The sequence below is a fragment of the Neodiprion fabricii genome, chromosome 6, assembly GCF_021155785.1.
Source record: "Neodiprion fabricii isolate iyNeoFabr1 chromosome 6, iyNeoFabr1.1, whole genome shotgun sequence".
Classification (NCBI taxonomy): Eukaryota; Metazoa; Arthropoda; class Insecta; order Hymenoptera; family Diprionidae; genus Neodiprion; species Neodiprion fabricii.
In genome coordinates this window covers 17,487,018-17,510,353 of record NC_060244.1, presented here as the reverse complement: position 1 = coordinate 17,510,353, position 23,336 = coordinate 17,487,018, and the positions used below count along the sequence as shown (strand labels likewise).

At 37.5% G+C, this 23,336-nt stretch overlaps 1 protein-coding gene across 1 annotated transcript in view; it reads left to right on the top strand.

Annotated features, from left to right (window-relative positions):
• Positions 1-23,336, top strand: part of LOC124184902 (protein PALS1) — a 69,486-nt gene that overhangs the window by 11,565 nt on the left and 34,585 nt on the right. Inside the window, exons 4-7 of the mRNA XM_046575087.1 lie at positions 7,999-8,059; positions 8,251-8,332; positions 10,380-10,483; positions 10,955-11,359. Of these exons, the coding sequence (XP_046431043.1) occupies positions 7,999-8,059; positions 8,251-8,332; positions 10,380-10,483; positions 10,955-11,359 (652 nt within the window). The remainder of the gene's footprint in view (positions 1-7,998; positions 8,060-8,250; positions 8,333-10,379; positions 10,484-10,954; positions 11,360-23,336) is intronic.

The window sequence follows — 23,336 nt, the reverse complement described above, 5'->3', positions numbered from 1 at the left end:
TTACAAGGACAGCCATTTGACTCACAGAATTTTCTAGTAAATATAATAGATCAAAATTTTTGTCGATGGCAAATATAAGAGAGGATTTATTTTGTGTAACCCTCGGGTTATTTTTTATTATAAAAAATGGACAAAAAATCGTCAGACTCAGGGGTACGCGACGATACGTACAACGGTTACTGTCTATTGCACTAATACTCCCTGTGCGAAGTGGCAGGTTACAGTTGCGAACCGTTAAATAGAACGATGTATTTGCGTTATACATACCGCGGTGAAAATGTGTATCATATAGCATGGAACTGAAACGAGGACATTGGAACAATCAGTTTCATGTGCATCACGTCACGTCGTACGTTTAATGAATTATTACGAAATTTGTAATGAGGAACTCAGGTATGCGCTGTCGTAATTTAAACGCGAAAAATAGAATAACACCACTCGCGGTTATAATAATATTAATAATAACATTAAAAATAATAATCATAAAACTATCGTCATATTTATTACTATCAGCAAATTACGAGTTGCCAAACCAGAGCTGCTGACTGACTCGTTATGCAACAGAAACTGTAGTACACCTGTGCTCTCTGCGAGCCTTCTGTCGCGATCCACGTGTTTGATCGAATGAAATAACTTATAGGAGTTTCTGTACAAGTAGGTTATACATGGAGCTCTGACACCTGCGCTACGAAGCCGGGGACTCGTAGAGTGACGGTTATATTATTCACATTACACGCCTGTATAATTTTGATGTTATTTTTTTTTTTATTATACGTCGAATCTTGATCGTAATAGTTTCGTTCTCTTTGAGATTAACTCGCGACGATGATTGTATAATTTTTAAAAAAAATCTGCACAGCAGGATCGGATCATTTATTTATGTCGCATTCCGCAGAAAGAACGAATCGTATGACAATGTGTAATGCGTAACGGAATAGTAAGCTTGGAGAAATTTTTACGGCAAAAAACAAAAAAAAAAAAAAAGAAAACTTCAAATTGCATTCTCTCGATATATGTATTTAATTTATTTCTGTAACTGAACATAATTTCTGTTATATTCGAATAAATGTCGAGAGCGTACAAAAGTTTGTTCGTAAATAAAAATTGAAAAAAATGTTTCATCTATTTTACTTATGAATCGTTTCATTTCAAACGAAGGCCTGCTTTTCGCTTTGGAAAATCAAGTATCGTATAATGTCGTTAGGGAAGTTAATGAAATCAGATGACCAAGCAGATTCCTATTACACACAGTCATCTTTGGAATCGATGAGAGAATGCTTTGACAAGCCGTGAAATTTTGGTCATGATGAAAATCTGGGAAATCAGTTTTCAATTATTGAGTTTAAACGTTTGTCAATTTTTTGTTAAGCTAGGGAATTTCGTGCGATGAAATCAAGGAAGTGTTTTTTATTTCCGTGAAACAAATCCGCGATAATTTTTTAAAGCGTTTTCTTTGAATCTTATGAAAATAATTTTAAATGCCAACGCAATGCATTTTTATCGCTAATGGATACGACGGCTTCTGGTAAATTCCAATAGTCGAATCCAACAGATTTCTTTTTATCAATACACGCTCTTTGTGTTCAAATACATCGTTTCTCTGGGGTACACAAAGCGATATCAACTATCTCATGTATTGGAATGGAAGCATGTGGTTTAACTCAGAAATCTGGTCATGAAAAAGAGAATTACCAGGAGATTATTTCCAAGAAAATTGCACGAACATCACAGTTCATAAAATTTCGTTTAACGTGTCAATCTTTCATTTTGGTAAACTACGTCAATACCAAGTATTGCAAACGCGGTCTACGGAAACTTAAACAATGAAAATCAAATTTTTCCGAGTGGAATACTTTCTTTCATCGTGTTTTTGTTTTAACTGAAACATGTTTCTCTTAAGACTATACAACGTAGTTATTCCTTATCGACCGCGTTAAATTTCACTTATTTTCACCATTATCAAAGCTTATGCACCACTGATGTGAACATCACGTAGGCAGCATAATTTCACATGTAATAGAGAATAAAAATGTTGAAAAAAAGTTTAGTTTCACGCAACGGTGTTGCCTCCTTGAGTTGACTATAACCAAGATTTAAAAGTTATACGATAATTTCATGGAAAATTCTTGAGGATAGACAATTACAATAATTCTGGCTATCGTATTTTTCTGAATTTTTCAATTTTCATTACACCGAACACCATCAGCGAACCACGAACTACCTTCCCTTCGCGTTATTAGCGCTACTACATTTTACTCAGTCGGTAAGGACTGACTACAGTATCCTCTTCATTTCAACCTTACGCAGTATTTTCCCTGAACAACTAAAATTCTTCCCCCTTATTTTAGCTAACAAAGTAATCGTGGTTTTTATCGCAGATAATTTTGCATAGTTAATACATGGCAAAATTGGTCAAACACAACAATAGAATAAAATCGGGGTTTAGAAAATTGAAATCAATTTATTCAAGTTCAATTCGAATAAAAGTGTTTTCTCGCAAAGAAAGAAAAAAACACTGGCTGCCTCGAATTGTGGTAAAGAAAGTTCGGTTAGTAATAATTTACAAAATATTACATTGCTGCTCCGTTTCTGATCAACTTCCACATACGTGCCTGTCATTTTTTTCCATTAAAATTCCGTTCATCGGAAAAACGCTGTACACAAGACAAATTTAGTTTAGGATCAACAAATTTATTTGATTGATTGAAAATGTATATCGACTCTACTCGAAATCCATTCCGAGGTATCTGTAGAACATCCAGTCATGAACAAAGCTGACTCTGATTTAAAGAAATAGAATAATCGTGTGACTTTTCTAAAATTAATGGTAAGTGAATTTTTTTGATTTAAATTACAGGTTTGACTTTTTTCAATAATAAAGAAATATTTTCCTAAACTACAATTCAGTTCAACTTTTCAAACCCTGATCTTACAATTGTCACTTTTCATCGCCTGTGGTGATACACGCAAAGTGTTGATTTCGACCGAAAATCGATTATGCTAATTGCAACAAACATTTACGTTTTAGAAATTTTAGTATCCGGAAAACAGCATTTTATAAAGATGTCAGTCGGTCTGTTTGTCCTGATACACACTCTCGCAATGATTTTGAAAACGACGCGTTGACAAAATCTGTAGTTTATAGAATTTTTTGTGCATTCAAACGATGGACATGAAAAACTGTCACATTCCGTTTTCCAAAAGCCTTGTTCAATATCATGACGTCGCAACACGATGTGACAAACATGGCAAATCTTCGATTTAGAAAATACAACAAGTCGTTCAATTTTTCAAATAACTAAAAACTGTAAACAGTTTACAATAATACAATCCTATACATTTACTCTCTAAATTTGAATTTTCTCCAGCGGTACACTTACAACTGATTCCCATTCAGAGAGTAATCAACTACGGATCTGAACAACAACTCTGACAGCGTTCGTACGTACCATTTGTAAGAAGTATTATTGAAATTACCGTGGAAAACGAATAAACTTTACCGCAATGAGACATACTTCCGTACAAAAAATAAAGAAACGATTTTACGAACAAAAGAAACTATTAACGATAGAATATTTTCATTGCATAATCGATAGATGCCTTCGGTAATTGAATTTCGGGTCTCTATAAGACGTCGATTCGAACATCCTCACTCAGGTTATACGCTGAATCGTGAATTTGGAATCTCCCAAGATAATAATTATAAAACTATTTGAAGCACGTGTAAAGCTCAATCCACCCTCTTGCGTCCTGGTCCCAAGGCTTGGACTCGCCTTCAGCAACTCGGTCTCAAGTGGCGCACGCTACAAAGCTCGTGCTTTTCCTATCGGTGTGGGGAACCTGCCTACTTATTTGATATTGACCATCCGACATCCTTGCACCCATCCATCCACCGTTCGTTACCTACACATCGGGCGATCGGAACTCCAAGACTCGTACTTAAAGGTCCTACAGTCAAAGTGCATTGAACCTCCCCGACTATCCCGCAGTCTGTACACTGACTACCCGCGAGTTTATTTAGGATTCTACTATGATCCAAATATAAACGTATGACGCCTTTGCGGCAGTTCTTTCTCTGCGCGCCCCGCGAACGTGTAGATCTACCGATTTTAGTGCCCACGCACGCTGATATATTCGGAGGAAATCGACCATCGCAAGCCTCCCTGAACCTAGTTCCGGGATTTTGTTTCTCGAAAGGATCGGTTCAATTTACTCGAATACACGGGAATCTGAGATTTGAAATTTACCCCGCTACTCCACGCATATTTATTTTTGTCGATAGTTAATGTCGGTGATAACTAACGTTGTTTTCGAACAGCACAACCTCGGACTTTTGTCCGCCAGTATATGATATCGATTCTCAAATTGACTGGATAACGATCAAAATTCCGGGGGAGAAAGTTATAGGAATTCTGTTATTATCGGGTTGCAGGTTATGAGGTTGGTCGACCAAAAATCGATGCCATTTATTATTTTAATTACGATACAATCGTACTTTGAATATTCGGTAAATAAGTGTATACTCGCATATGTGCAACAAGGATATATTTAACTAAATTAAATTAGAAAATACTGGAATTATAAACAAAAGCTTACAATTAGATGTCGATACTTCGCTTCGAAACTCTTCAGAATAGTTTACAATATAATTGATTGGTTCGATTTCACTCTACGACGACTCATTTTATTCAGCAGACTATTTAGTACAGATTCAGTTTTTTAGTGTGATTCTTGATTTTACAACAATGTACTGAATGTTGCTGAATTGAATATTGAATAAAAATAAAACTCGTTTCAGTGACTTTACAGAAAATACTTTTCTGAACAAAACAAGCCGCCATCGTAGAATGGAATCGAACGAATCTACTGTATTTTTAACAATTTTGAAGCGATTTGAAATTTAGCATCGATATCCAAGCTTTTATTTTATAATTTCGGTATTATCTATTTGTTTTTTTTTTTTTACTTTTGTAGAGATCTTCGTAGGATACGAATATTACACGTTTGATAATTACTCAATATTCGACTGTTCCGTAATAAACTTAACAAAAAGTGTAAATTTTTGGCCAACCAGCCTTCATAATTGCCTCGAATTTAGGCAAAAAATTGAAAGTAGAAAAAGCCGACGCACGATCGTTGCTTTGAGACAGTAAAGTAGGACTGTGTCTAGGAATAACGTATTATACGGGCATGTGCATCGAAAAAATATACTTTCAGCATACTAATTTCTAGCGCTAATCCGTCGATACGTGCGTATTTTTTGTATGCAATGAGCGAAGTGTAGCCAGTGTTTTGCAGTATTTTGCATACCGACAAGTCGGACTGCGCGCATGATTTGTCATTTGGTATAACATCAGGCAACGCCTATCTGTCGCCGCGTACGTGCGTAAACATCGTGAATATGACACAGATACGAAGGATATTTGAAACGTTCTGTTATTTTGCGATCAATACATTGCACATTCAACAGATTCGCCTATAGCGTTTTTTTCACCTCCTTTGTCGCCATTTTTTCTTATTCACTTCTCTGTTATTGTTTCTTCTCTCTTTGTTTTTTCCATCAATCGGAATCCTTGACATTCTTAGAGGCATTAACTATGCGATGCCTCAAGTTGAGAGTTACTTTACCGTGAAGCTGCGTGTCGGCCTTGTATTCGGTTACAATTAAAAAAAAAAAAAAGAATTTGACCTACCGTATTATTGACTGGATACTAGTTAAAAATGACCATGAAAACATTGTAAAATTAGACTTTTTCACTGCAGACCGATTCGTGATAACAGTGCATCATACATGAATGACGATTTTAAATTCGTTCAGATTATTTTTGCAAGTTTTTCAAACGTTCTTTCGATATTATCTACACCATTTTTTATCATTCAAATTCTCTGACGTTTCTTGAATTCCTCTATTTTCGAAATAGAAAGAAATTTATTTGCATTTAAAACGTCATTCGAGAATGAGGTCATATTGTATTTTCGATTTTCACGAATGCGATGCGATAAAAAAAAAATGTGCAAGTTGCCCTGAGTTTTGTAAGAAGATGGAAAGAGCGATCACGATCGGTTTTAGGGATTCAATAGGAAGGCGTGACATATTTTTGTAGACGGTTTTTGGTACTCGCTTGGTTTTCGGTGCGCATTGAACAAAAAGGAGAAAACTATCGGCGTTTTATTAGTGGATTATTCGGCTCTACGGGATATGTGGTGCGGGTGCAGCAAACGATCGAGACACGATAGTGACTCGACTATAATTGACGCCTGCGAGGCAAACTGCGAGGAGGAATTATGCATAACGAGTGCGTGTATAAACGACCTAGACGATAGTGACGAGGATTTTGGGATGAAAAAATACTTCGACCTCTCGGCGATTAAATTCATCGACGAGGATGCAGACCTCGAGAATGGCGTCGATTGTGCGATCAGCGATATAGGTCTTTGCATTCTGAAGTATTCATACGTATTCCGTATACAGAGTGAATTCCTAACGACTGCACGGTCCGTCGTCTGCTAAAACTTAATGCGCATGCGCTACAATCTGAGACTAGCTGTTTGCCAGGGCGACCAACCGTCGTAATTTTAGACGACGGCTCGCCGCGATGTACGCTACTTGAAGAATTTTGACAGAACTGTCGGATTTTAGCTCGTGCGCATTAGATTTTAGCAGACGACGGACCGTGCAGTCTTTAGAAATTCACTCTGTATAGCCACGTGATATAATCTCACCGGGAAACATTTCAGAAAAAATATCGCTAATTGAATGCTGCGTTGGTATGGCAGGAGCTGTTGTAGGTGATGGTTCCGAGAAAATATCACACTTTCAACTGTGTCTCTGTACTCTATATCGATTATTTTAAAAACACGTGCGTAATGTTCGTTTGATGTTAGAATTAATCAGGGCTCAGCGATTAATCGATTGACGCAGACTTGGAATAATTCGTTTTTTAATCAATTGATTTATAGCCGAAAAAACGATTAATTGAAAAGATCGACTTACCGATTAATCGAAAAAAACAATTGAAAGGGACGATTCTAAATGTTAGAATTTCTGAGATCTTCAAGAGCGAGACTTTGAACTTTTCATACGATTTCGAAGACGTTTGTAACGCAGTTAGTGAGGCTAAAGATTGTGCTCAAAATAAACGCCTGCAGATGTTGTTACACAATAAGTTTTGAAATTCTACAATTGACTTCGCACCAAAATCCAATATCACCTGTGAAATTCGTATCCATCAAGTAACAGTTGTATTATTGTTTATGAAGACTTGAAGCAGAGATTTGGAAATATTGATTTTCTGTCGATCTTCCTGACTTCTTTCTAATGAGTTCTGAATCCAACGAGCATTCCTGGGGTTTGCAATTTGTATAAAGCAACTCAAGAATAAGAGAATAATAATTTGGATGCATTTCGGAACATTGAAATGTTATTACACGAAGAAGTTGTTAAATCCAAGAAATTACAACTTTATAAATCGTAAGCGTGTAAAAAAATAGTAAATTATAATGTAATTAGTTGCTACTTGCATTGAATGAGTTGGTAAAAAAGATACTTCTCAATCATTTTTGCACAGCTTCAAATATCGTTCCCGTGTGATTTAATTTTAAAAAGTTGCGCACAAGCTAATCAATATCAATTCATTATCATGTAAATGACATGTAATATGTCACGTGAAAAATCAACACTTTCAGATTAATAAAGAACAGTGTCTCAGCGTCCTCGCAATTGTACTAAGCGTCGAAATCCTTCACATTCGAAGAATTTCCAAGTTCTTCCCGACGTGTGATAACCACGGAGTGGATAAAATTTTGAATTAATACATTATCAAGTTAGAAAAATTGTATTTAACGATAACATTATACCAGCGTCACCATTCATCGAGTCTTGCAAACTTCAAGGAACTTCCCTCTCTTCCAACGCACTATTATTTTGCTTCTCATAGATTGAATTAATTCACCTACCGTGTTACTGTTTTTAACCTGTGTTTCTCTGACTGTTGGCAGAAGAGTTGGATGGACCGAATGCCGGACGCATCAGGGATGCTTGGGTCATCGCCGTCGAAAGGTAAAATCTGAAAGAGAACCTTACTGTATTTAGCTATCTAACGATGTATGAGTCGCGGCAAATTGAACCAACTCATCTGTCAAGGAACATGACTTTTTGAATATCACGTGGATTATCTAATGAATTAAAATTATTTTACTCTTCGTTTTATTTCTTTTCCTTATATTTTGTTTGGTGTTTTCACGATCCAGAGGAGCAAGAGAGAGATTGCAGAGGCTGACAGCTTTGAGAAGAATCCAGCCGCGAGATATACAAGCTATTCTCCATCAGAAGGTGAATATACCTTTTACACGGATAATATTATCTGCAGTTTGAATAAAAATGAATACAAATAAATTATCAGATTCGGTGAATTTGCAAAATAGAATAAATAGTTTACCGTTAGCGTGGCAATTCAGCACAACAAATTGGATGTAATTTCGGACAATAGAGCAATGACAAAGTGGAGAATGAACAGGATACCTTCACCAACATATCCGTCTATAAACCGAGGTATAAGCGTAGCATTTTTTCGTCCGTTCGTTCGTTCCCGTTGCACTGATGGCAAATATAAAATTAAAATATTTCATTCGAGTAAAACACAATTGTTTAATTGCGTACGAAAACTCGTTGACAATATAGCTGCTGGTCTATTTAAATTAGCGTGTTCGAATCAATATACTACGAATCATTGATCGAAGTAATTTTTTTTTTTTCATCGTGGTAAGTAAAATATTTAAAAATAGATATGTGTCTGACGCAAAACATTTTGTTTTGTCAAATTTTACACGATGCTTTGTATTCGTGTTATCCACGGTATGATAACGAGAGTCACTTTGATATCCCGGGCAATTTTAGCACCCTCGGAACCATTGATTGATCTCTGTGAAAAAACATCCGGTGTTGCATAACGCGTGCTTATTAAACTTTTCTTCACCTGGATATATAGAACTTTCATTCATCATCTCTATTCCATTGGGGCTACTTTGGTGCGAATTCATCAGTCCCTTTCTTTCCGGTGTCCTCAAGACCTTTCCTCTTCATCCTCTATTCACTCCGTAATTACTTCACCCCTCGTTCTCCGCCACAGCTAGTTATATACCTACCCCTTTATCTCTTCTTTTGCTGCGCGACCAGCTTCAGGCAAAACCCTCGTGAAAATCTTTGGCGCACTTACCGTCAACTAGGTCGCATCTCTTCTAGAAAAGACTGGTGCCGATTCGTGTGTGTATGAAGTCTAAGTCGTGACCTACGTGTTCGAGCTAAAAAAAAAAAAATTAAAACTTACACTTTCGAGGTGAACGCAAGAAGTCTGGTCAGACGAAGTTTGATAGCGTTTCTTTGATTTCATCACATGATATTCAGAGTTTATGAAATTTATATCTTCGTAAAGTACGACGACTTATTTAACGATTAAAAAAAAAAAATGAACCCTAAAATGGTAAACAAGAAGTAGGATATCGATGCTTCATTTTAAATTGCTTCAAGATGGTTATAAATCCGAAAGATTCGTTCAATTTCACTTCACGATGGCTTATTTTGTTGGGAAAACTACTGGGTATTTTGCTTTCTGATGATACTTGCGAGCGACATCATATGCAGGGTGTGATTTGGGAACAGTGTAGTGTGTTACAGCTTTGGAAAGTGGGTGATTTCCGATAAGTGTGAAGTTTATAGCGTGACTCGTAAAGCGAGTGCTACAATCGCACGAGTTATACCAGTGTGAACGCCGCATGAGCCAAGGTGAGCGCTGTAAATACACGAGTCAGATATCACCCATTAGAACGCCTGACACACGCTATTTTTTACAACACCTGTGTAGGAAAGCTTGATTTGAAACAAAAATCGAATGTAATATAATAATTTAAAAGACGTAGATCAAGGGCAATCAAGAGGTCCATAGGTCCGGAGGCACAGGCCCGGCTTCGTGAAGCCTGATTCTAAACGTGTAAACTTCAAGTTGAACTCATTGCCAGCCGAATGACGTCACTGGCGGTGCTTAAACTCCGTGCGTAAAATTGAGTTATCGGTAAATGCGCATGCGCCGAGAAAGTCCTGGTTCGTAAAATTGAGAAATTCAGCTAAGCGCATGCGCGAGCGTCGTTTTACCGCACTTTTCAGAAATGGGGGCAATTCGGGCACGCTCCACAGGCTTCGAAAACTAACTTGTTGGCGATATGATATACCTACACATATGTACCTGCAGGCCATTTCAATTATGTTTTCTATCACATAACGTACAGCGGCAGCTATGCTTTTCGAGATTTACCCAATTGGTTATACAACGATGCGCGTCCTTCAATGCGCATTATAACTACAGATATATCTTTACATGATTCAGGATGAAAACACGTCGCAGATAAACGACGGAGGTGCTTCTTCTAGTACGATAACCACTCGTGCTGAAATAACAAGTAATCAAATCACCGTAACCGTCAAAGACAGGTGAGTAAAGTATAGATACGTTATACGCATCAAGTAACTCTCACTTACGAATAACGAATGCTGGTCGAATATTAGAAATTCAAGTTGCACCATAGCGATACGATTGATCTGATCTACTAAATACCGTTCGAATCAAAAATGCACGATTTAGCTAAATTTCCATACTCGCGTGTAATTCAGAATTGCCGGGGTGTTATATTCGAGAATGTTATATTACGTATTTTATAGTTCTATAAAGTACTACAATAATTGAAGTCGAAGCTAGAGTTCCAGAAAGCTGGAACATCTATTCAGATTATTTCATTAATTGACGCAACATTAAACAATAATCACGAAGTAATTCGTATAATAAATTTACAATTTACACTACGCATTGCAGTAAACATTTCGAGATTCAAAATACATGCATTCATGATACATGCTCATCAAACCTGATCAGCCGAAAACCATAAAAACCTTTTTTCGCCACAGGGAATGTCCACCGACCGAATTTCCGGTGAAATTGAGCAACGGGACGGTACCAAAGGTTGCAACGAGCAAGGTACAGGTCAGCCCTGCACCGGCGTCGAATAAGCTCACCAAGGAAAAGGAGGATAACTCGGGAGCGCCGGCGAAGGAGAAAAAGGAGTCTTTAGAGAAACAGCAAAGCTGCCCCGAGGAGTCGAACAATCTATTGGTACACCCGGCACCTTCGCAGGGTACTAGAGTCGGCGAGAGAAGGGCCAGCAGCCCCTTTCAAAATGGCCGTACCGAGGTCCTGATCGGCGACGCTGAAGGTGGACCAAGATCGCCGAGGGGATCGACGTCGTCGGGAGCTAATGACAATAACCTGCTCAATCCGCCTACCGAATCCGACAACCCAGAACCAATTTGCAGGTGAGTTGTGTTTTTCAAAATCTGTGTTGCAGGGCGCACATAATTTTTGCAGGTTTCATTCATGAATATTCTTTTTCATCTGATTATTCCATTCCGTATACTGATCGTGAATGTATTTAATTCGGAAACAGGCAAAATGGAAGTCGGTGATATTTTTCTAAATATTTTCTGTTACCAATGATATTGATTATGCTTATAATCACCACCTCGTTGTTGAATTTTCAATGTGGTGTGTCACTCCAACTAAAGCTTCGTGGTTTTTCCATGCGGCAACTTCATGGTTTCATCGGTTGAAAACAACTGCAAATTCATGTGCAGAATTAGTTGCTCCGTAGCCTCAATGAACTATAACAAAATTTCTGCAAATAGAAGTGTTAAAATTTCGCAGACGTAGGTGTTTTTATTTTTCTATTTTTGCTATTCAGAACTTTGAGTGATCACAACGCATGTTGATCTAGCGGGCCATAGATTTACATACAAGTAGCGAAATGTGTTACATAGTTACGTATCATAAGAATACATAGCAATCATATTTCTGCACGAAATAACGACATAACAATTGCGAAGAGTTTTCAGAAATTTATTCTGTTCGTCCCTTATACGTGTGGAACAGGTCCAATGAAAATTAGGTATTCAATGAAGTTTTCTATTTCATTTTACCTACGGAATATCGTTTCTGACCAAACGGAGCTTTCCCGATATCTACAAACTTTCTATATCCCGTCTATGCGACTTTACACAGTGACGTTATACGGATTTACATTCAGAATTTTCAGCTTTCCCAGATTTTCATCTTACTGTGCAAACAGTGTGTGATTGATTTGATTATACCCGCCTCTCAGTATAAGTAAATTTACTTCTTTGGGAGAATCGAGGATGTTGCATAGTGATACTCTGACGAGAATTTTCCGATCATTTCCATTATTACGTATTACGTTTATGTTGTGCTTACTTCGCACTGTAATTCAGTAAGTATACACGTAGAAATGATTCGTTACATCAATCAAGTGAATTTAGCTCAACAAGTTCAGTTCAAAAATTATATGTAGGATGATTGAGGAAATATTTATTATTAACAGAAACCATTGAAAACCATTTAAAATTTATCAACGAATCAATTCGTGTAAATACCTATTTTTAAAAAGTAAAATAAGTCTAACCACAGAGTCCTGGAGGTTTGAGGAAGACGACAAATAATAATTATAATCATCCCCGGTTATCCGCGGGCGATGCAGAGAAATATATTGGAATCGAACCAACGGGGCAGCGAATATACGGACATTGCGAAATGCCCGAAATCGATGCAATATAGGTAGTTATTGCGAAGCAATAAAATTAATATAGGCTTGCAGTTGTATATCGCTATGGGTATTCGGTTATTACACCAGAACCGCGCACAAGTTCTACATATAGAAGTTAATTTTTAGTTTCTCCTTTTATTTTTTATTTTTTCTTCTCCTTATCGCCCGGTTAAACGACTGGCCGCAGATATTTACGCTCCTCCGCCTTAATAATAAATAATGCTTTTACGAACGCAAAAGACTACGCGTGCACCGAAGCGAATCAAGTTGCCTGTTCGTAGGCGTTCCCCTGACTGTTCGAGTAGCAAGGAGGCAAACCCCGCACCAAATTCAATAAGTACGTCAAAACTCGCTGTGCCCAGAAATATTGTTTGACAAGAATTGATTGTTTTATAAAACGCCGAGATTCCAATGTTTCTGTTGGTGTACGTATGACAAATTTTTCATACTTTTTTTAATTTAGGGATTTATATTATTCAACCCGATTGCGTAAAACAGGCGCGCAATTTTCGATGTCTTCAAAATTAGAGTATATCTTTACTCTTGACTTCGCCTGTGCGGTTAATCGATTAATAGTTTTTTGAATTAATCACAAAATTCCCCTCGTCGTTTTTCCTATCCATCGATTGGACAGCCCATTCAATTAGGCGTCTTTTTGTCAAGTCAGCTTTTTCGAACAGACTCTACACCAATTCATGTTTTTTTACACCTTTCTTGACAAATAGGCCCGCACAATTGATTGCGTTTTCGATTCATCGGTTTTGAATTTCAAATACCGGTCGCTCGTGCAGTCGTTCTATTCTCATTCGATTATTGTAGGACATTTTGTAGAACGTTTTTGCGACGTATCTAAATCACGACGAACGAACGGAAATACCGAATAGAATTTTGCGTAAATCACGTATTTCGAAACAACTCGCGAGTAGCATTACGCATACCGCTTGTCTCTTTAATTCGATTAAATTTGTATCACATACATTGAATTTCGGTTCTTCAGCGGCGAATCTATTTGGTGATTCACCGAATTCGGAAATACCTACGTAACAGAGCTACCAGATTGACCAAGCTTATACACTTACGTAACGGCCTGTTTCGTTAATCTAATTATCCAATACAATTAGGTAGAAATCAATGAACGGTAGCACGGCGAGAGTTGTGTGACAGTGGCAGGCGAAGCGGCTGCACGGCGTGGATGAAACGAAAACGACGAAGCGGTAATTTGGATGAAATTTGTCGAAGAATAAATAAGCAGGGGTGTAATGTAATGGAACAGGTATATGAACGATACCGGATACCTGCAGCATGCCGCCAGCTCGGGCGATAATCAATACGAGTGTACGTATTTATGAGTCATGGCGATACCGATCGGGTGTCGCTCGAGTGTGCATGGGGTATATAATAGAAGAAGGCAATGAAAGAAGAATAAAACGAGGTACCTTATAGAGGAGAGAAAATGAGAGACATAAATTCTACACGTTCGATTCATTACTTGGATCGTACTCGCACATAAAACAATAGTAGGTACAAAATAATTGCGAGAACGGTATTGGTATTATATACGGCATCTTATACCTATCCATTACGGATACCGAAGCTTATATCGTCGGCGGAAGAACGATGTGACATCTTCGACAGCGCTTTATAATTTCAGCGCTTCCTCCGTCAACAACTCGACTGCTTTGTAGTTTTTGACAGAGGTAGCACAGAAAATAGGAATTGTGGTGTGTGCGTTATATAGGGACTTTTGGACTCGTGTGCGTTTTGCACTCGTCAAGAAATCCCTATTTTATGAGCATTTGCCACAAAAATAACTATTTTTACAAGAACGGAATTATTGTTTTTCGATAATCTTTTAGCGCACTGTAGGTATGCGTTGTTAGTTTGAAATGTCACGTAATTGAAATATAGTAATATATCCTGCGGTGAATGGAGTATCCAATTTTATAAATCATACTGTTCCAACTGTTACAGGGATTGGTTACGGGTTTAGGAACTATGCACATGGTCAAGTGAGCCATGATAATTAAGCGGTCGAAAATAAGGAAAACTAAATTCGACGTTGCACGAAAGTGAAACGGTTGTACGGAAAAGGAATAACGAGGAAGTAATGGATTGGTTTATCAACCTAATCAAGTTCTTTCCCACTTTTTTTTCTTCAATTTACCCAGTACAAGAATGGTGATATCGATATGTAATACGTATAATTGAACATTCGAATCAATTATTGATTTGCAGTTTGTGTAATCGCCGTAGGTTAAAGCAGTCTAAAAATTAGACTATCACAAGAAAAGTACCTACAGGGTAAATGGACTTACGTAGTATCACATATCTTATGCCGGCATTAACTTTACTAATTATCTTGAAATAATAAACACGGCGTCATTTCGAAATTCGTGTAAACACTGGTACTGCGATGCCTCAGTATTTACCCCAGTTTACTATATTCAGTACATAACAATATGCAGATCAAATGAGTAATGAACGTTATTCGAATTAGACGTATTAAAGATTCGCGTGATCTGCGACAATTCAGATGCGCCGTTTTCTCTTGTGGGCGGTAAATAATTACGAGTACAAAGGGAGAAAGGATAAAGGATAGATAAGACATACGATAAACAGCCAAAGTGGCGACTTATCGTACACCTCGTATTCAAACGCAGTACTTCAGGCCGTGTAAGTGCAGTCTAAACAATGCTTTTTCTGTCTTTTTAATCTCACTGCGCCTGCGACGAGCTGAGCTGGATCGGCTTATTCTTTCCGAAGAGAAGGATCGAGCGAAGCCGGTGGGGCAAAGGGATAGCGGGAGTAAGAGAAATAGAAGGATCGACAGAGGGAGAGAGAGAAAGAGAGAGAGAGGAGACAAAGGCTTGGCGAGCGCATACCTTCTTTTCACCCTAAGAACCTCGACGCTATACTCGATTCTGTACTTTAGCATATGCTATAGTTCGAGGAGGATATCGCATCGCGTACAACGAACAGGCGCATTTCCGTAGGACAAGTCCTTCGTTTTAGCCTCAATGAAGCTGAATTCACGGAACCGCCGGGCAAATTATGTACTTGTCAATATTATACATTTTCCGGTTATCGCAAGGTCAAGTCTATTCGTTTAGTTAGCGACATTTTTTCAAATAAATAAGGCCGCAGGGACATGTAGGAGTCCTAAGCTTACCGACTGAGTAAATTCACTCTTTTTATTCCTATATTAAATAAACAAATGAATGGAAGGAGTTCAAATTTCGACGTTGCATCGTCCTTTCGGAGCGCAATTCGGGAAAGTTATTCATATCTCGAAAATCGTCAAGAAAATGTGTGGTTTCTTGACACGTGTTATTATTTCCACATTTCCCGCATTTCTGGGGCCAAAAACTGCATAGTTGAGATACTTTCCGCACTTCTCAAAAAACCACATATTTTTTTGACGATTTTCGGGATATGAATAACTTTCCTGAATTCCGCTTATACGAAAGAACGATGCACCGTCAAAATTTGAACCCTTACCCTTCATTTGTTTATTTAATAAAGAAAATCCTAGTTACATGACTTATTTAAAAACCGACGTAATATAATACGAATGTCTGATGAGATCTCACAAAATTGTTATAAGTATGATTTCTTTGATGGCCCGTGAAATTTTATGATATTCGGATCAGTCCTATGAGTTTTCTTAAGCTTCATAAAATCTTATGGGACTTCCGTAGCAACGATACGGAATAGTTATACCTGCGGTGCAATATTGTAGTGTATAGTGGGATTTTTTATAAACCATAAAAGTTGAAAAAGTCTCTTTAAATCTTTCGAACTCACAAAGTTCTGTGAAATCTCTCACGAGCGTCAAATGATTCGATGAATAAAGATTTCCGTGTGGGTAGACATACTGAAGGATTGTAAAAATTCAACAAGGGCTTTCACCATGCGGTTGCTAAACTTGTATCTACCGCAATAACGCCCTTACTAGCATCCAAAGGAATGCCATGTAATCCTATGCGTTGGCGCACTTTCACTTGTTAATCGCAATTCGCAAGCTGCATTAGCTATCATATCCAGCAACGGTGTTGGTTAAGCGATAACATTTCCGCTAGCAGTTTAAAATGTATGAATTGACCACGCAGATTGTTTATTTATCATTTATGGATCCTTAAAGCTTGACTAAAGACGTGTGAAACCAAATGTAATTGTAAAGTATCAAGTTTATAAGATGAATTTGACGTTAACCAACATAAATTATTGAAATTCACGAAAAATTTGGAAAAATTCATTTCAAATTAAAACTGAATAAAGTAGTCATTTTTTTACTAAGAGGAAAAAAAAGAATCTCAATATGTCACAATAGATGAGTATTTAAAGAAACTCGATTCACAATTAGCAAAATTACATGTAACGAATGAAAATTATACGAATAATGCGTTTGCCTCACAGTGAAAACAATAAAACTTCAATCATTGCATAGTTTTTCAAGCCGGAATAATTAGTTTACTCAAGGGAGTATGTTTATATAACGCAAGCATGTTTTGCGCGTTTTATTACGCTTGTGTTCGGTACGTAAAGTAACTGTTTTAGCGATAGTGAGTGTGAGTCGCGACTGCGCATGTGCGCAGTACAATAAAGAGCATTTTCAAGTCCTACGAGTTAAGAGTGGTCTTTTCTGTACTCTGCGCATGCGCATTCGCAAGCAAATCTGACATTACGCGACCCTAACCTCAATTTCACGCTTCGTGAAAGAACGCGAAACTGACTCGTGTTATACAAACAATCGTATGCTACAAAGAGGCAACTGACTTTTGCCTCGCATATCTATACCAATATATAAAATCCTTTGTCCGTTTGTCTCTTTGTTACCGATAAAGTCGAGAACTAGTGAACCGATTTACACGAAACTTGCAGTAAATTGTTCCTTGGGTCTGTCCCAGTAACATAGACTATACGAGTCATGCCTATGAGATCCATTAGTTGTAAAAATTATAAAAAGATGATAAATACGTTGACTTTTGACATGGAATGTACACTATGCGCGTAGAAATTCTGACTGTCACCGCGAGATTGCGGGTGTTGCCTCGCCTACCTTACCATGTTAGCCGTCTCAGTCCAAGTCAGCTGAATGGCATGGTCAGCGAGGCAATGCCATATTACTAATAAATCCACCAGATGGCTTTCGTCTCTCGCAATTGGATTCCACTCTTTCGGATACATACCTCGCGATACAAAAGAATCTCTCCTTGTGGTTTTTGGGATTAGGGTTGTAATGTACAGTGTTCACCTCGCACGAAGGTGAGGCGCGGAGCACCGAGTGCCGGCAAAGATTGACGCGCGCAGTCCTTAGTTTACGATATTCGTCTTCGGCTCATATTGCGAACTTACACTCGGCCCAAAAAAAACCGAGTCTACCTCCTTGTTACGCAATGTACTCTTATTTTCATGAAACTTACTTGATTAGCATTAGCTTTTGCATGTATCACGCTTGCACTTCAATCCTTATTCAGTCAGATATTCCACCCAGCGAAGTTTCAGGCTTTGCATGCTGTTTTATCAGGATTGCCATTGATTATAAAATAAGCTTGATACAATTTATTTTTGTTATGTTGTAGTTCATGTATCATGTACTTATGCAGAATGTATGTTCTCTACATCAGTTGCCTTTCGCGTGTATCGTGACACAAGAGCGTTCGGAAACCTGAAACGTTCGCTTTTCACACGAGGGGCTTTGCATGAATATTACCATAATGGAAGATTATTAGTGACGTTTATGTGAAGTCGATTCGAGTACTTTTAACAAAGATCTCTTTTTTTATTTTGTGGCTAACGGCAGCCTCGAAAGTTGAGAATATTTATAGGAGGTTAATTGGCCAAATATCAATACTTTCTATTAATTTTAATACGAGAGAGTCGGATAATGAGTATTTATCAAGTATTACATTTGTGCCTTCGAAGGTTTCATTAGAAACAAAAAAAAAAAAAAAAATAGACAATACCGAGATTTTAAACAAAAACTTCAGCATCGATGCTTCATTTCAAATTATTTAAAAATCGTTAAAAATCTCGTAGGATAGTTTGAATTTTACTGGAAGGTGGTAACTGAAATTATTCAGAAGGTTATTTTCCACAAAGTCACTTGAGCAGACTTTTTTTCTATCATTAGTCATTTAAATATTGCCATTCGTTGATCATAATCAATATCGGTGCAACGTTGTGGAATTAGCTATGATGATAAAAAAAAGTTTCACTGCGTTTGTTAAAAATAGTCTTCTAAATAAAATGAGTCATCCTAATAAATTTACTTGTTTTATAACTGTTTTTATACGATTTGAAATGAAGCATCAATATCCAAGCCCGTTGCTTCTAATTCCAGCCTATTGGATCCCTGTATTTTTAAACAGTACTTCGTACCTATCTTTATCACGATGAAATAATGACAGTATCGATATCAAACATCGTCAAACAATAAGCCCGAATCATTTCCATTTTGCCAGTAGAAAAAAAAAAAAAATAATACAAATGTGTTATTTATCGATAATTGTGTCCCACTGCTTCTATCGAGTGCATGGTAACGCGACGCGTATGATGGCAATCAAATTTGGTGCAAATTCGAAATTCATGTAAGCTGTATAGGTGAAAAAAGGGGCATAAGAAACCAGACTGTTTGCGTAACGTCGCGCTTGCTGGCTCGCGGCCATTACCGTCAATGATATATTGTGCAGACAGACTGTTAGAGACAATCTAATAACTGACCTTGGTCAATGTACATCCGAATAGTCGGTCTTCTCGAAGGTGCAGGCAATGGGAAAGAAACTACACGAGACGATCGGGACGCGACGTTGAAATACCGCGGTGATGAGAGGAGGGCCGACGAAGAAGAGAGGTGGAGAGAGAGAGAGAGAGACATAAACATCTAGTACCCATCCGACACAATGTTCGATAAGTAATGCAGGAGAATCCATTCACTCGAGGGACGCGAGGCTTCTTCGGTATTCATTGCCAACGCGTATATAACGCGCCATACGCATCAGTACAATGAGTGATTATCCAAACACAATACGCGGGGAGCTTATTCGAACTTATCGACCAATTTTTCTGAGAACTACGCTTTGGTCGAATTAAAACATTTCTTCACGTTACGTACGTAGAGGAGGAAAATATTCTTCAAATTAATTTTCATTTCTTTTCGGTTTTTAGTCCTTTGTAAGGTGTATAAGGTGGTTTTCTTTCTAGAAATTTTTTCCTCTGTACGAATCAAGGGGTACATTGAGGAGATAGTCGATACAAGGTGACGTGAATGCAGGCTTAGAAATTTCAAAACTCATTTCAATTTACGGATTATCGACATCCGTTGATGACAGTTATATAGCGCAAAACGTGAGAAATTCAGTTTGAAAGATATATATATATATATACAGAATGAAAAATACGAAATCGTGATCGAAACTTGTTATTTTTGTTGCCATTTCGTTATTTTTGTTTACACCCGAAATGTAGTGATGTGTGTTTGTTCAGAATTGTGTGTTAAATGCGGCTGTTATGCGAGTTTTTGCGTTGAGATGCATAGCATCTGATAATAACCAAAATACGAGAGACTTAAATGACTTAATCGTCTGTACAAAAGTATTTTCAACAGAGTTATCTACTTGAAGAGAAAAATACGTCAGTTTTGTCGATGCTTCCAAATACGTTAAGTAACAATGAAATTTAAATATCTAAATCATCAACACTTCTAGTGGTTAAACCATAAATGCTTCCGTTTTTTAAATAATAATTATAGCCTCTGAAAAATTAGACCAATAACAATTCATCTATTTGCTCACTTCTCATGACGATCGCATCATCAGCTACCAACGATTATTGAACTTGAACGAGTTCGAACCGTCTGTCATAAGACCGAATCGGTGCACGCATTAAAACACGACAAGAAAAATACGTGGTGGATTTCTAACGCTATCCGATATCGAATATCTGGAAAAACTTTTTCCACACGAGTGACCATTTTTTCATAATTATTTTTTACAGTGTACCGGATAGAATAAATGCTTTTAAATGCGCGGTAGAGCTCTGCGCCACGATTCAAAGCAGGAAGAGAATAATTGAATGAAATAAACGATGCGCACGATCGCAAGGATATTTCCACGTTTACAACAATGGCCCACTGGAGGCGTGTCCCTCCTATCCGTCCATACGTTGATATCCGTTCGTCGGTCATTCCTATACGTACGCAACCTTCCTCTCGGTTTTTCTTTATTCCTCTCGTAGTCGTGGTTTCTTTTTTTTTCCGTTCCTCTTATTTTGTTGCCCCCCCTACCTCCAGTTTTTAATTCCAAAGCGGAATACGGGTTGGAACAGGAAACGCCATGGGAGAGTGAGCAATTGGTATGCTCTACCTGTAACGTTGACACACTATCGCCTTCCCGGTTTTCGAGCACGTGTGCGAGTTCGTCCGTGATTTCAGTATGGGTACGTAATATACGTACGTACGTAGAGTCCTCGGTGTGCGTCGCGGCTCTGTTTTATAACGCACCTTCGCATCGCACACAAGAGCGTCGCGAACCTCGGCGAGTTTAGTGACGTCCGTATGGGTAAAACGGAGGATCGTCTCGCCTCGACTTCGTTCTCCTCGTCGTCGGCGTCTCTCTGCGTCGTTTCTACTTATCCTTACGTATACAATGCCAGTTAAGTATAGGCGAGGAATGCTAATCTTGCAAGATGCGGCTCACGTCCGCGTACTTTTGTCCGTCTACGCACAGGCACATGTGTTATATGTTATATGTATACCTTGTACACACACGCGCGCGCACGTATTGAGAAAATGATTAATTATTTGTCAATTGATTGTAACCTGGAGCCTTGATATGTCGATTCAAAAAGGGTGCGATAAAATTGTGTCGGAAATTGTGTCTATTTGGAAAAAATATTCGTCATGGATTTTACAGGTCAGACGACACGCCAAAAACAGCATTCTTTTATTATGTGTGATCAATCAATTGTTATAACTCGCTTTGTTCGTACATACATATATATATATATATATTATATTTTTTATTTTGAAATTATTTTATTTTTTATTTTTTATAATTGAAACAATTTTTTATTTTTTTTTCAAATCTTCAGATCTCATATATTAATTTGCAATTCTCAATACTAAAGAAAATTTCATATCGAATCCCAAATTTTGTTGATCGACTCTGAATTGACAAAGAAAAAAATTGTTTTGGAAAAGAAAAGTCAATATTTGAAGTTGTAATTTTGCATTTTGTAAATATCTTGATAAATACGCAATATGTAAAAAAATCACAAGAGTCGTTTTTCACGGTAAATTGAATTTCATAAAAAAGATCTTCTCAGACTTTTTGTCATATATGTTATATTTTGGGAGATTTTTAGGAAAAAGTGAAAGAAAGAACGAGAAATCAATTGCACCAGTTCTTACGCATAAGCTACGTGGTTCAAATTTCAAGAGGTTATTTTTTAGTTCCCAAACAGGCATTTTGTCGGGTAGCGTTAAGAAAAATCCAAAGTTTTTTTTTTTTTTTGAAACACTCTGATATACATATATTTATTTATTTATTTAAGAACGTTATTGTACTACGAAGAATACAACTCTTGAACCATTTATGATAATTACCGTCAAACTACGCGGAGTTGCATAAACAATACGTCGTGGCTATGATATTGAACTGTTACGTTCCTTGCTTAAAATGCACGCTAAAAGATTTTGTGCTTCAATTGAAGGAAATGTTTTTCCAACCGCATAAAACACAATTGATCTAAATCACACATTTTGAACCTTTGTTGAACAGTTTTCGAAATTCGGCAATGTTTCAAGTAAACTAGTATAAGCTACGTTTTGGAAGCATCCTGTAAAAGAATTGAGCCCGTAACTTAGGTTCTACTTTCCGTCCCACTCTCTACCTCGCCTGGTACTTGTACGTAGGTCTGAATTATTGTCGAGAAAAACTGGTTGTCACATTTTTGAAATCCGGTAGGTATAACGAAACGACCTCGATTTTGAAGTTGTCTGAAAAATTGTCGGTGCATAGACGAAACGGTAAACAAAACTATCTGCAACCGGGCGTTTCTGTATCGGTGGTAGTTAATAATTAGCAAAATTGACAACTTGAACACGGTAAAGTATGCTATAGGTGTATGCATGTATAACGTTGTAGGTATATAACGTGTGCATTCAATAGACAGCGAACCGTGGAAGTATTACGATAATTGGGCCGATTAATTAACCATCGCGAATCGGATCGTGCACGGGTGTATAACTATGTTAACTTTTATACTTTCGAATATTTAATGAAGACGTTAGTCGCATGCGGGAACCAGACCGTCGCATGGGCAAAGAGAGATGGATGCTCAGAGAGATTGAGCGCGGAAATGGAGAAAAATCGTAATTCCAGATATTAAATAGCTCTCAGTAATAGTTTGTTATGCATCCTAAGAACTTTGTAGCTCGTAAGTTTGTTTTATTTAATGTCAGAGCGAGCACTTTTTCAAATTAAACGCATTGTAAACCAAATTATAGCGTTGAGCACCCTTTACTATTTCAAAATGTACAAGGTATTATCATACTCGAATGAAAATGTATTTATTATTTACTGTGGCATTTCCTTCAAGATTTGTACACTTTGAACATTCAAAACAAGACGCTTTTCTGCCCGGACATTTTGCACACTCATCCAAACACTGTAGGC